General features: G+C 35.9%; 1 protein-coding gene across 5 annotated transcripts in view; it reads left to right on the forward strand.

The window, feature by feature from the left end:
* TMEM196 (transmembrane protein 196) overlaps nucleotides 1-10,234 on the forward strand; it is a 230,981-nt gene extending 220,747 nt beyond the window's left edge. For 3 of the 5 annotated variants that reach the window (XM_082472794.1, XM_082472793.1, XM_082472790.1), the window contains 2 exons: nucleotides 3,110-3,364; nucleotides 4,521-10,234. In XM_082472794.1, the coding sequence (XP_082328920.1) occupies nucleotides 3,110-3,364; nucleotides 4,521-4,610 (345 nt within the window). In that variant the 3' untranslated portion in view covers nucleotides 4,611-10,234. The remainder of the gene's footprint in view (nucleotides 1-3,109; nucleotides 3,365-4,520) is intronic. The other 2 variants (XM_082472791.1, XM_082472792.1) reach the window with 2 other exon arrangements.
* The last annotated feature ends 5,218 nt before the right edge of the window (nucleotides 10,235-15,452 follow it).

A 15,452-nucleotide genomic window follows, 5' to 3' on the forward strand; every position in this document is an offset into this window, starting at 1 on the left:
CCATTGCTTTAGATATGTGAGATGTAATTTTTAAAAATTACATTAAGGGAAACCTTTGGATAAAAATTTTTTTGGAGGCTTGTAATTTGCATTTGTAATTCTCCCATCACTCTTTACTATGGTTTGCTTTCTTTCTTTCTACACTTTTCCTCTATCAAGACTCTTCATGGCTATATAGTAGCAATTTCTTGGAACATGGGTGAAAGAAAAGGAAAGGAATAAAGGAGAGAAGGAACAAAAGAAGGAAGGAAGGAAAGAAAGGGGGAGGGACGGAGGGAGGGGAAGTAATGAAAAGGGAGGGAGAGGAGAGGGAGAAAGGGAGAAAGGAGGAAGGGGGAGGGTCGGGTCGGGGAGGGGAGACATCTAAGTCTGTCTGGGCTGCTGTAACAAAGTACCATAGACTGGGTGGCTTACAAACAACAGAAATTTATTTCTCACAGTTCTGGAGGCTGGAAGTCCCACATCAGGGTGCCAGCATAGTTGGGTTCTAATAAGACTCTCTTCTGGGTTGCAAATTTCTGACTGTGTTCTCTCGTGGCAAAAGAGGGAAGCGGGCTCTCTAGAATCTCTTATAAAAACAGGGACCCTATTCATGAGGGCTCCACTGTCATGACCTAATTATCTCCCAAAGGTTCTGCCTCCAAATACTATAATATTGGGGATTAGGCTTCAAATATGAATTTTGGAGGGACACAAACATTCAGTTCATAGAAGAAGGGAAGGGAAGGGATTTTTTAAAGGCCACTAGTGTCTTTTCTGTTTTCCTAATTTTCTTATAAGTTATAAAAAAAAAATTATAAGATCTAAGCTTTTTAGAAACTACCATCCACTTTATCCTCTTGTACCATCTGAGGTTCCCATAGATGACATTAACTGTCTAAGATTCTCTACCCTTTAATCAAATTGTGTGAAAATTTCTCCACTCCAAATATCTCTAAAGTCTAGAATCTCTAGTCTGGTAAGATTTAAAAATAGTATGTGGTTATAAACTTGGTGCAGATTTTAACGTTTTAATTCCTGGGTGAGAATGTTCTGTCTGCACATGTTAATGAAGTATCATGCCTTTAAGGAATTATAGGAGAGAGAGTGTTTTCCTGTAATAGTCTATTAAATTTGTTATTTATTTTATTAATTAACAGTAATTCATTATTTGAAGGCTAGAATGTAATATCTTTCCATATTTTCTGGGAATGAGTAAACACCAAAATATATTCCCAAGAAACAGCATGTCATTTGAATGTACTTTAAAAGGAAATATAACTGATTGATTCTATTTGAAATTGGGAGCTACAGTTTCCCACTTGGGATGATTCGTTGATTTGGTAATTGACATTCAATGCTATATTTCATCAACCATTAGAAGATTATACTCATCCATCACTGGGTTTTCAGTTTTGGTGATAAGTACAGAAAGACAGACGCAAGCAGGAATGCTGAATTAAGTTAGAGAAACAAAACAAACTACCTGTAGTTCTTTCTGCCCATTGTTCTATTTTGTACATCCATGGCCTTACCCTTTGCTGGGAACTACATGCACTTAGCCTAGATGAACTGTTGTCAAGGAGGCCTTGTCTGAAACCCCTGGTTGGGCTACATTCCCCTCCTCCGTACTCCAAGGGCTACCTTTCATCCTTCTTTCTTAATATTTGCCATAACATGTTGGAACGTTGGATCTTCTCTCACACAAGGCTGCAGTGTTCTCAAGGGGAATGACTATCAGCTGTTCTTTTTTTGTAATGACAACCGCTGCCTCACTCATGGCCTAACAGATGCTAGGTGCTCATTAAGTGTTTGCTAAATTCAACTAACTGTCAACAGAAAATAATACCTAATAAAGTAAAATTAAATGCTAAAGTAAGTTATGTAGCTGTTTGCCCTGTGGACTTATGCCAAAGGAGATCAGTCAAGTCCAGGAATGCTTTCTGAGGAAGTTAGGACTAGATTTGAGTCAGTCTTCCATCTAGGGAGCCAAGAAAGAAGCAAAATAGTTTCCAGGAAATGAAAATATCATTGAAATGGGAATGAACAAGCTATACTGAGGGACAAGGGAGGTGATTAGAGTAGAGACAGTGTTTCAGAGAAAAATGGAAATAGGGTTGGATAATTAAATTAGTATCACACTATAAAGTATCATCAAAGCTCATGGGAGAATTTAGACTAGACACAAATACAGAATAAAATTATTAAAGCTATTGGAATATTCAATTAAATTTATTAAACATGCATAGAACATTTACCGCACAAAAGGCATTGTGCCTGGTTCTGCCAGAGATCCTATGATATTTAGGTTGAATAAAAACCTCTAGCTCTATTAACAGAGACCCGGATCAAGCGAAGAGTAGGATCAAAAGCAAAGCCACATTCTGCGTTTCTCCATAACAGTCAACCAAACAGTGGTTTTGGACTATCTATTGTGTGGTGTCACAGAGTAACAAAAGATTTGTAACATAAAGCACCAGTTCATAGAGGGTCCCTAAACTATCTGTTGGGAAAATAGATACTAAAACAAGAAAATTCTTATAAATGGAAAAAAAAAAAAAAAAGGAATTAACTAAATTCCCTAAGCTCACACAGCTAGAGAAGTACAGAGTTTTGAAGCTCACTGCAACTAATGACAGTTCAGGGAGAAGACATTTAAATATTGGGGGTGAGGGGGTGGGAATTAACAGTGAAACCGTAATTTGAGTCAAAAAAATCTGGATTCAGTTCCTAAATTTGAGTGTTAACTGATCATCATTCATTTTCCAAATGTATATCACCTCTCAGAGGATAGCTTGGTGGGTTAATTGAAATGCATAGCAGCATGCAATAGATATTAGATATTATTTAAATCTGAATCTACCTAGAAGATAAATTTTGCTTACTTCAGAGTTTTCGTAAGACGTATCCCTGGCCTTTATATAGTCAACTATTAATTCCTGAAACACTGTGGTCTGCACCCTCTCCACTGAGTCAGAGTGCAGAGAATCTTGGTGAAAAGAGAGGCCCTGTCCTGTAAGAAGCACCAAAAGCACCTTCTCTATATTGTAACTCAGCCATCCTTGACGTGCAGCAGGACGGTGCCGTGTGTTCCAGTCAGCTTTAACTCCCCCTCTCTTTTTCGTATCAGATGATCCTCTTTTCTGCCTGCTGCATCTGTGGACTCATTGGGGGCATCTTGAATTTTCAGTTCCTTCGGGCGGTGACAAAGAAGACCTCTTCCCTCTATCCCCTGCATCTCGCGTCCATGTCTCTTGCGTGCATTGGGATCGGGGGCTGCACCCTCTCTTCCTGGCTCACTTGTCGACTAGCCAGCTATGAACAGAGGAGGCTGTTCTCCGAGAGGGAACACTCTCTGCATCACTCGCACGAAATGGCTGAGAAAGTGAGTTTGTCCCTCTACCCCGCGTTGCTGTCGCACGATGAAGACTGCCGCCAAATCTAGGGAATCAACTTGCAGCTTTAGATGAGAATTTGAGGAATTGGATTTTATAAAAATGTGGCCTTATTGGACTAAGAATAGGAATTTAAAGTTATTTTTTCCCTGTAATTCTGGGCACACCTATTTTTGACATAATTTTCTCTATCTATACAAAAACACAGCTCCTAAAACAGAACTAATAAAATATTGAATGTCTTATAAATATGGATTTTTGACGTATTGTATTGAGGAAAAACATAAACTAAAAACACTCTCAACTCAATAATGCCGGTTTTAGAAATCCGATGGATTCTCCTTTCTCGCTCACCCCTTGTGCTTGTAAGTAGATGCATTTGATTATGTAAATTAGATTTTCACGCATAAAGGGGCCTTTTAATAAGGCAACAAAAAGCCCTGCCTATCCGTGCAGATATTACAATACACATAAAGCTTCATTTAATTCTCATCTAAGCTTCCTGCATATTTGGGTAGCTTTGCCTGTGTTTTAAATAATGTTCCTTGCATAATTGTTTCATGATACCCATTCAAACAAGAAGTTACATTTATTGCATCAAAGGACAAATGATATAGGGAGCTGTCTGTGTATCTTCTACATTTTGTCCGTATTTCTTAATTCAGCTCCTGCTACTGGATCTGTTAAGGAAAAGATAAAACATTTGTAAAATAAACTCACTAAGATAATGGCCACATCACATTTTACTTGATATCATGGAAATAAAATTGCATAACAACAGAATAGAAGAAAGAGTAGCAAGAGTTACAACTGCATACTTCTTTATAATGTGATTTTGAGAAAAAATATTCTGTAGTTCATGTGTTTCCCTTTCATATACAATCTATACACTCAAATAAGGAGAGTAGATGCTCTTAAATTGTTCCAAGAAAGCAATTTTAAACAGATCTACATGTATCCTTCAAAAAAGAATTAATAGTACAAATAGCAGGACTGGTAATTTAAAGAAATGGATTGTTAAAAGTAGGTTATCATTATATATTTGGATAATGGCTCTTTTGTGCTCTATTTTGGTACTAGTGTGATTTAGGTTTCTGTGTATATGCTTGTGCAATATTTATTGTATGATTGTTATATTTATATTAGAGATTGAGGGCTATTGAAATAACCGACTTGCCCAGCTGCCCGGTGGTGCCCCCGACACCAGAGTTACCTACAAGGTACGCTGATTTCTAGGGAGTTACCATGTTGTAATGTCACTGCAGGAAGCACTGCCTCTTCTAGGAAGCCATGATGTCAGCACATCAGTCTGGACTGATGCTGTGATATTGTTCCTCAAAGTATTGCTTTTGTGAGAACTACTTTGAGGACCTGACATAAACCAACATGGCAAAGTCTTGCAGCTTGAAAGTTGGTTGAGTATTTAAAATATTCAGCCTGCCTGTAAGCATCCAAACACATTTCTGCTTGGATGATTTGTGACTCCTTTATTCGCTGCTACATCATGATTCTGACTCGATATCATTCACAGACCAGAGTTCTGTTTTTAATAATACATGTGTCTGATAAAGGCAAACTTTGTATCGCTCTCATGCTAAAGCTGCATGAGTAGATAACTTAAGTTTGACACTAATACAGTAAAAATTCTGTATAAAAGCTTTCTTCTTGTAAACCTATCTGATATGATACATTTCAAATTTATTTCCCATATTTTATATTTCTGAAAATAAATAGTCACCATTCTTGCTTTGGTTAAAAAATATAATAAGAAATACAGGGAGTCACACAGATATTATGGCCCAATTGCAGAAAGTATATCCATTTGCAAACAGTCACATTTGGTCCTCCCCAAATTTAAAGTATAATCTTTTGCTAAATTGGACATGCCTATCTGCAAATAAACTGAAGATACTTGACCACTTAAAAACTAATTTTCACTGTTTTTTTCCTACCAGTGATTTTTCTGTGTCCATATTAGGGTGACTTTAGTTAAGAAGATTCTTTCTTTTTGTAAGGTTTTTAAAAACTGGATTTTTTTCTTAATCCCACAATAAAAGTTTATACCTTAATTTTTTATGATTGTTTTTAGGCTACTTTTCGAATGCAAAGTTATTTTAGGAGAAGAAAAGGCATCTATGAATCTTACTTCTATAAATTCCTTAGAAAATTGTTTTTGTCCTACTAGAAGGAATAGAAATAGATGGATGAGTAAATTTTATTAAAGATCATTTTGGAGAGATCATTTCTATTTTTCTTGCCACCAGTAGTGAGTTTTTAAATGAATGTCAAATCAGGTATCTTATCAATAAACTTACCCTCAGCCCAATAACCCCAATGTATTATCAGACCTACTTTCACAGTATATGTCTAGCAGAGACAGCCTCTCAGTTATAGTGAACCATTGCCAGACAGTAGAGGCAGGCTATTGGCGCCCAAAGAACTTCTCCACTTTTTGTCAGAGCTTTTTGAGTTTTTAGGCCTTAGGCAATTCCTCAGCACCTTATTAGGGTAGGTATAGTGGATACCCACATACAAGACTACCCTTATGGCCTGGAAGGGGCCAGGCACTTTGCATGGAGAGATGGGTCTCGATGTGAGAAGAGGAAGAGTCTTCCTTGCATATTGTCTTCTTCCTCAGCATTTTCTTGACTGTAGCTCTACCCCGTCTTCTAAAAGACACCAAAGTTTTCAAAAGCCAAGTTCCAAAATCAGACCAATTCCTACATTCCAGCCCCTCACTGATTCTCCTAAGCAACTTTCAAAACCACTAAATCCAAGAAGTAAGCACCTCTATTTTACTCCATCTCCTATATTGAGTTTTCAAAGAGAAGATACTAAAAATGAGGCATGTGATATCTTTTCATTTTTGAAATAAAGATTTGGAAGAATTTCTAAAGTTTACAGAAGCAAACACATTACTTTTTACTTTTAATTCACCCAAACAGAAATTAGATATACCTGATAGGCTTAAGATCATTGAGAAAATAATTTATTTCAATTGGAGTCCTCGTTACAGCTCTTTTGCAAATAGGCTTGTTCAAGTGTGGAAAGATGTTTTCATCTATTTTTAGATAGTTTTGCCTAAATATTATTTATAATATGGTGCACTACCATTATAAATGTGAATGGGCCTCACATGTCCTCATTACCTTTTATTGTGTAGGGAAGAGTTTAACGTTTAACAAAACATATGACTCTAAAGCATCTGAATTTTTCTTAAATTAACATATTTTCTAAAATTGCAAGTGAAACTTTTTATGTAAGTTCATTCTTGATATCGAAATTTCTGTTGCCTTCCCATGTAGTTTTCCTTATTAACTACTTAGTAATTGATCTCTTAAAAAAACATGTTAAGAGCTTTATTTTAATTTTTTTTTTAATTTTTATTTTTTAAATTTATTTTGTGTGTGTGTGGTTTTTTTTTAACATCTTTATTGGAGTATAATTGCTTTAAAATGGTGTGTTAGTTTCAGCTTTTACGGTTTGTTTTTTACTGTATGAGTGAAGTGTCGTGAAAAGCAATCTGTCCTACTGTGAATTACTAGTGATCTTCAGTTACAGATAGGCAATCCCCTGGTGGACATTTTTCAGTTCTTCACAAAAAGCCCACACATTTTTCTATAGAGCAAAGGTAACCCCTAGAATCTGTTGGCATTTTGTTGACATGCTCAACAGAGGAACCTTTACATTGAAAAAACTTGAGTATTTAACCATCTTCTTTTCTAGGTGAGGTCTTTCCAAAACAGAGTTGAGGGCTGAGAGGGGAAACTAAGGGGGCTGAGGAGAGATTGAACTGTTGCTGTGGGTAGAAGACTTCGGTCTAACAGACTGTCACTTCAGCGTTTCATGGGTTCCAAGATGCCATGAAATTTCATTTCCTCAAATTCAGCAACAACACTAATCCTTGTCCTTCCCCAAAAGTCAGCAAGTTTTTCAATGGCTTGAAATTTCTGTTTTGTAAACCCATTAATCAAATTAATGTCTTACTCTGAAAGTGAATTTTAATTAATTCATGTTATTTTCCTAACAGGAAATGACAGACAACATGAGCAATGGAGGACCACAGCTGATATTCAATGGAAGAGTATAATCAATATTTTAAAGAACTGAACATTTTTAAAGATTTTCATGAGGCAAAGAAATACCAAAGGACTAGGAGATAAGTTAAAACAGTTCTTGAATTTGCTGTTATCTCTCCTGAGTACTTACTAAAATTATTCTTCCTCTATTTTGCCTCACTTTACTTCTTCAGCTTTTTTTTTTACTGGTGAAAAACTTTCCAGAAATGTTCTAGTACAGTAATTTCAACCAACTTTCCAGATTGTTCTAAAAAAGACTTTTCAGGAAAAAAAAAAAAAGGAATAGATAAAATAGAAAGATTCACATTCTACACAAACACTATTTGACTAGCATGAGTGTTAGATTTGTAATGACATATTTCATATAAGTAATTAAAAAGTGCAAATATCAAGAAATAACAATAATTTATTGATGTCTTTGTTCTGAAAGACAATGGCTTCAAAGAATGCCACAATTTAAAACCTCAGCAATGCCTTGTTATAAAAACATTGTAATTATTTTCAGTTTGTGAATGAACTATATTTCATAATTTATTTGTAAATTACCAAAAAACCTAAAACATAAAAAAGAGGTTTTTTAAGAGAGACAATATTAATCTGTATGATATTTTTGCATTTTTCCACAGAGCGAAAAGTTATAAATGAATATGTTTTGATTATACTGTGTAGATTGATGGGCATGTTTATGAATGAGCCTAAGAATAAAATAAAGTGTGTGTGTGTGTGTATGTGTGTGTATGTATACTGTAAATATAGAAAAATATATATGGGACATACTTATAGCATTCATGAATGTAAATAAGTAGTAGAAAGGAAATTGTGGTGTTGTGGGGATATTGTCAAGATTCTATTCCCACAGAAATGGGAAAGTGATTGTTCAAGGCTTTTCTATGCCCACAAAGTCACATTTAATTTCTACTATATTTTTTCAGTTTTATTTCTTTATTATGTCTGCTGTATGTAAATATCATTGTGGCTGATATTATGGAGTTAAGTGATCTGAATAGTGTAGTATCAAGATAGATTGCTTAATTATTTGGCCATTTTACTATTATTATGATATTTATGTAAAAACAATTATTAATATGGATTTATAAGCATAACAACTTTAATTCAAATACTTTCACATTTATAAATATAGACAGAATGACTTGCAGTTATTCATGTTATTTATATTTCAAACACTTTACAGCCCAATTAAATTATATAAAAGGACAGATGATGTACGCCCAAAAGATGCAGGTACAATTAGCTTTGTTAGAATTTAATTTAGGTTTTTTTGTTTTGTTTTACAATTCACATGGAAAAATACAGACCATTTTTTAAGAATGCCTATATCCAAAGAACCTGAAAGAATTCTCTGTAGAAGGAAATTAAAAGATAGGCTTATATTTACACAGCTAAATTCAACCCTCTCTTCCATAACGGAATGTTAAAATAGTAACCTATGACACTACATATAGGCGAGAAAATAGCTTGGTCTTTGAAAATATTTATGAGACTATAACTTGTGGCAACAGATAAAGAAAGTATATATTTTAAAATATATAACTCTCATTGTATTGTATACTTTTATTATTCCCCAAAGCTAATCAGTTTTCAAGTCATTTTTTATGAGTTACTTACTGAATGATAGGTAAATTAACACCTTTAATATCCAGTATGAGAACATGTTATAATTTAGAAGCAAAATATAGGTTTTAGTTGTGCTAACAAAATAAAAAGAATGCCAGTTAATGGAAATCTGAAGGTCTTTTAGATTTATAACAACTTGATCATCACCTACCCTATTTAAATCAGCTTATAAAATATCTGTTTGTATCTGTTCAAAAGAAATGACGGGACTGTGGTTGTCTGGTGTAGTTTTTTAAGTCTCCCAACTCGTATGAATAACTTCACTAGCCAGCAGATTTACGGAAGTGGCCCACAAATGCAGCCTCAAATAATGAATCAACTTCATTTCTGTTTATTTGATGCCATAAATAGGCATGATCTTTGTCACTGAAAATCTATACTATATAATGCAGGTATTTTGTGTGTATATGGTTCTACTGATTTTATGCAAGGATGTAGTTTTGTACTGAAAGAATAACCACTGACTCTAATTTTAGGTGGCATTTCTTTGTAGACATGTTTGTACAATACAGAGTTATAATACATCAGTAAGATGTTTTAATTCCTTTTGAAATGATATATGAAATCACCCATTAAAGGACAAAAGTAGGCATATCACTGCTTAGACATAGAGTTAAGAAGAGATGCCATCATCACAGTTATTCCAGTAGTCTACAGTGTATTTAACCAAGTATAGATATATCTTTAATGTAATTATTTTAACTTAGTAGTTTCAGGACTCAGTTATTTAGAGTGGTTTATTTGGGATGTGTAGTGATTCTTCTTGAGATAAGTAGGGGAAGTTAGGAAGACATTGTTCAAGTACTTAAAAATTTAATTTTCATAAAACATTGAACTATGAACTAGAATATTTTAAGTGACCACATTACAGTTTTAGCATGAGCCCACACTTGGGAAAAAGTAATGTGATACTAAATTAGAAAAAAATATGTGAAACTAATGTGGTGGTGTGCTGTAGAGACTAGCTACAGAAAGGTGCAGTAATTATAAGCATAAAACAATAAAAGTGGACTCTGCCTGAAAAATTTTCAACATGTGTGTGTGTCTCTACACATACATATATATAATATGAGTTACTTAGAAGTGGGACATAGTATGATGACTCTATTGATATGTCTATATAATAAATGGTGTGTTTTGAAACTACATATGGTGTGAGCTTTCTTTCCATCACGATACAAAAAATAATTTCCCCAATTAGTTGATGAATAGATGTGCAGTTCTGAGATTGGCAGGGGATAGGATGCTGTGAATGAGGAGAGGACATGGGAGTAAGAAAGGGCATTTAATCTTTCCTGTTTGAGCAAATGGAAAGATTAAAGTATGCTCTAATGTAGACAGGAAGTGGTTGAAGATACAGGATAAAATGAGCATGATAAAAGAAGGTGAGATCCCTAAAGAGGCAGGAGGAAATAGGATAGAGATCATAGGAGATAGAATTAACTGGAGATAGGAGATCTCACAAATGAAATCTTTACCTGAACTATTTAGAGAGAACTCTGCTGACCTATTTGGATTTGTCAGATTGGTTGCTACTGGCATTTAGGGTGGACAGTAATTCATTGTGCAGACTGTACTAGGCATTTCAGGCCATTAAGCCTCTCTGGCCCCCACCCACTAAATGCCAGGAGGACATTTCAGTTGTGACAATAAAAACTATCCAACAAATTTGCACCTATATCTTTGGTAGGGAAGTTTTGCCCCCTAATTTAGAACCACTGAGGAAAACCCTTGAACATGATCCAGAGCAACCAATGTTAGGGCTACCCACAAGTGTAGATGTGAATTGCTCAGGGTCATAAATTCACTGTTCTTAGGTCTACTATATTATCTGCTACAGTAGTCACAATCCTATCCACATGTGATTATTTAAATTTAAATATAAATTAATTAAAACAAAATCAAATATTCAGTTTCTCAGTTGAGCTAGTCACGGTCCAAGTGCTGAACAGCCACATATGGACAACAGTTATAGAATATTTTGCATCATCTCAGAAAGTCCTATTGGACAATGCTAGTCAAAAGCACATCGAAGAGAATGGTTCCTCACCCTCAGTACTTATAAAACTTCTTCCACAGTCAGCCAATTATCATTATAACAGAATGTGTGAAAAGAGTTGGTAAACACTCCATGGAATTTGAAGTTGGTGAACCAGTTAAATCCAAGGACTGAACGAAACTAGCAGAACTACAGTGTAGGTCAAACACGTAGTAAAGTTAAGTTGCTTTAGAAATTTCATGTTTAAAAACAAAATCTGTTCATGCAAAGATTCCACTAAATTATCAAATATTTTATGTTTGACAGATAAAATGAGATGTATAACTCCTATTTTCGAAGAAATTTATTCAGCTTATCACCATGTGTCAATGGAAAATTCTGCATTTCTTGGGCTTGAGAAGGTGAGAACAGTATGCTGCCCTCTACTTTTTTCATTGACTTAGCTTGAAAGTGGCATGTTTAGAACTACATTTTCAGATTATTTAGCAAATACATTTCAGAAACTTAGAGAGAGCATCTTAAGTACCATTTGGTTAGAACACCGTTTCCAAATAAAGTTTCAGAACTTGGCATCACTTCACTCTTTTCTCCCTTAAATCATTTTTCTGGAAACATATGTAATATTTCTTACTCAAAGTATATGACAGCCAAGAAATGCAATTATTCCAAGTCCATAAATCACACGTCATCAGTTACTCACAGCAGAGGAAACCAATTCAGAAATTGCTGGAATGTGGATGCCGAGTAAAGTTATACAAAAGGATTTTTTAAAACTCTTTTTGTCAGGAAAATTATCTACTGAATACAAAATCTTTTACTAGGAATGTATTTCCCAAGAAATATATTGTGAAAAGTCAAATTCTAGATCTAAAATAATTTATTTCACTATTTTAACAGTTCAGTATCATCTACATCAATTAACTGTAGGCAGAACTAGGAGCATCTTCACTTTCCTTCACATCAGCTAAAGACTACTGATTTCAAAGCTTTTCCTGCCTTAACATCCAAAGGCTGTGCTTCTTTAGCCACACAAGGCATCGCAAGCCTTACCCCCAAAGCCAAAATGTACTGTGTTACTGAAAATTGCTAGAGAGACTCTAGGAGCGTCACAGAAAAACCTAAAATCTTGTCAAATTTGCATTGTCTTTTATTGACTACAGTGATCGCTCCTTGTTATTAATCAATCAGGATATTGGTCCTCACCTACTTACTAAGGCAGGGGACCTCAAACGTCATTCCACAACATCTGGGGCTGAGGCTAGAAGAAATCCTTTGGGCCCTCCAAGCTTACTGCCCAGGCAAGAAAGCCACAGCCCTTTGCGGGTGGCTATACAAGCCAACACTGTCCTTCACTCTGTCCCTTACTGTGAATCAGCAAGGAAAGAGGTAACACTCAACCTTTTTCACATAAATGGACTTGAAGGGCCCTATGCTGCTAGATGTCCATTGCCCCATTACTATCCCGAAAGTCTTTCAAGATTTGGACATATCTGTCTTTTCTGTCTTCTAAGTGTATTAATACTTTTACATCAATATCTAAGCAAAATACAATAAAGGCTCTGTGTCCTTTAAAATAAAACAAATTGCGGGAAAGAGTGTCAAGTTTTCAAGTCATGATAGAGAGGCAATATCAGCCTATTGCCATCTGTCAGCAAAACCTATGGTGGTGCAGCAGGTAAAAGACAACCATTTATTAAGTGCTATTGTAATGTACATTGTCTATAAATGTGACTATTCCTCTATCATATGAATAGCATTTATTTTATTTGAATAAAGAAAAGGTGGCAAGACATCAGTATTTCACCCGAAAGGTGAAGTCATTTCTGGCTGTAACCGTGACTCTTAAAGTCATTCAACCAAATCATGCAACTTATATACACTTAGGTCTAAAACCCAAACCACAACTCCACTGCATATGAAGCACTCCCCTTGACTTGTTCTGCTTCTTCTGATTTCAGATCCAAAATCTGCTCTGTGGTGCTACCTTGATTTTGGTTTCTGGCCCCTGAACTTGAACCTGAAACTTTATCTCTCTGGTTGACAGTCTTTGACTGCCACAGCCACGTGCTTCACTCTAAGCCAACAGGACTTCACCAACATTAGTTACCTGGCAAACAGGCATGTGCTCAAATTGAAAACAGGAATTCAAAGGAAGGATCTCAGGTGACTAAAGGGAAAGCTTGAGCTCTCTATACCTTGAATGTAAAAAGACTGAAAAATCTAGGGGGTCATTGGAGACAGCCAGGGAGCTGTAAGTAAGAAACCAAGGCAAGATCATTTTTCCTTTTTTTCTTTCTTTTTTTAAGTTGGGGTATAGTTGCTTTACAATGTTGTGTTAGTTTCTGCTGTACAACAGAGTGAATCAGCTGCAGGTATATGTATATCCCCTCCCTCTTGGACCTCCCTCCCACCCCACCCCCATCCCATCCATCGAGGTCACCACAGACACCAAGCTGAGCTACCTGCGCTATACAGCAGGTTCCCACCAGCTATCTGTTTTACACATGGCGGTGCACAATACGTCAGTCCCAATCTCCCAATTCATCCCATCCCCCGTCCACCCCCCGCCCCGTGTCCACATGTCTGTTCTCTGCATCTGCGTCTCTATTCTTGCCCTGCAAATAGGTTCATCTGTACTATTTTTCTAGATTCCACATATATGCATTTAATATACAATATTTATTTTTCTCTTTCTGACTTCCTTCACTCTGTATGACAGACTCTAGGTCCATCCACGTCTCTACAAATGACCCAATATCATTCTTTTTATGGCTGAGTAATATTCCACTGTACATATGTACCACACCTTCTCTATCCATTCATCTGTCGATGGACATTTAGGTTGCTTCCATGTCCTGGCTATTGTAAATAGTGCTTCAATGCACATTGGGGTACATGTGTCTTTGGGCTTCATAAGGGGATTGGACCAGTAAGCTATAAAGAAAACTAATTTTATAATGAACAAAATTCTGCTTTTATATGTTAGATCTGTTCATTTCTTGTAGTATCTGTCTCTTTCTTCTTTTAAATCTCTAGTTTAGCCTACTCACCTGCACCAAAAAACATCAGATGAAGAGGTTTTATTCAAGCAGAGATAACACTGTCAGTAAGTATCATTCTAAAGCCGATATGGTGCATGACAGCAGGAATCACACCAAGAAATGTCATGGGAAAGTGAGACACAAGGGGATAGAGTTGCTTTCATTTAGTCATTGGTCCTCCTCACCCAGAAATACCCATTTCAGTGTGAATTTTGGAGTTCCAGAGTTTTATTTGACTGACAAATGTGCCTTTTATGTAGTGTCTTCCCTTGTAAATTCTGCAGACTGTTGCATTCTTTCACAAGTGAGAAAGTCCATTTTGCCACTGGATAAAGATAAATTCATTATTGCAATCATTTCCGAAGCATAAAAATATTAAGAGCATCTTGTAGCCATAAGAGGAAGTGGAGAATATGATCCATTAGTATGCATTCTGTGTAATTACTTGAGAGTAAATTCTAGGTCAAAATGCACCATGTCTAAACTCCATGTTTATCTGCTTTCCACTCTCAAACTTTCCATACCATGTTCTTTGGAATATATTTAAAGTCAAAGATCTGCGAGTTCACACCTACATGAACTCTGCAGCCAGCAAGTGGTTTATTAAACTACAGCTTTAAAATAATATTCAAAAAATAGAAAAGGAAACAGTTTTCTCTTTTTGTTCTGAAGTGAGCTAAAGACAGATGGAAGTAGATGAGAATTTCCATAGACACCCTTGCAAGCACCATGTTTAATTTTATTGGCCAGATTCCTCGGATTTGAAAACCTTGAAAGAGGGGCGTTGAAACTCTGTTGCAGAGACATCTAGTTGAGAAGAATATAGGGCCTTAGGAAAAATACTGGCCCTAGTTTTCATCAAAGGACAGGAAGTTATATAAAGATGGCACCAAATCCTCAGAAAGTAACCCAACCCTTCTGATACCTTCTTAACCTCTTTCCAACCGTCACCAGTGCAGACAGCTACACGTGTACACCCACATACACAAACACACACCCCAAATGAAATTTATTATTTAAGCCAATCCTTTTCACCTAGAATCTTTCATCCAAAAGGGCTATGAAGTTGCTTTCCTGGTAATGACTGATAGATACCTAGGTAGATACTTGCAACCTCAGGTGGGTGAAGCTAACCCATTGATATGATTCTATGATTTTATCTAAGTCCATATTTTAAAGTTCAGGTTTAAACAAATACACACACACACACACTCACATATGTACATGTAGGGAGACACAGAGAATTCTAACACACACATTCCTAGGTAATAGTCAGAACATCTGAACTATGGCCAGGAGATAAAGCATAAAGATCAGGATGTTT

Source organism: Balaenoptera physalus (genome assembly GCF_965194825.1).
Source record: "Balaenoptera physalus genome assembly, chromosome: 8".
NCBI classification, from domain to species: Eukaryota; Metazoa; Chordata; class Mammalia; order Artiodactyla; family Balaenopteridae; genus Balaenoptera; species Balaenoptera physalus.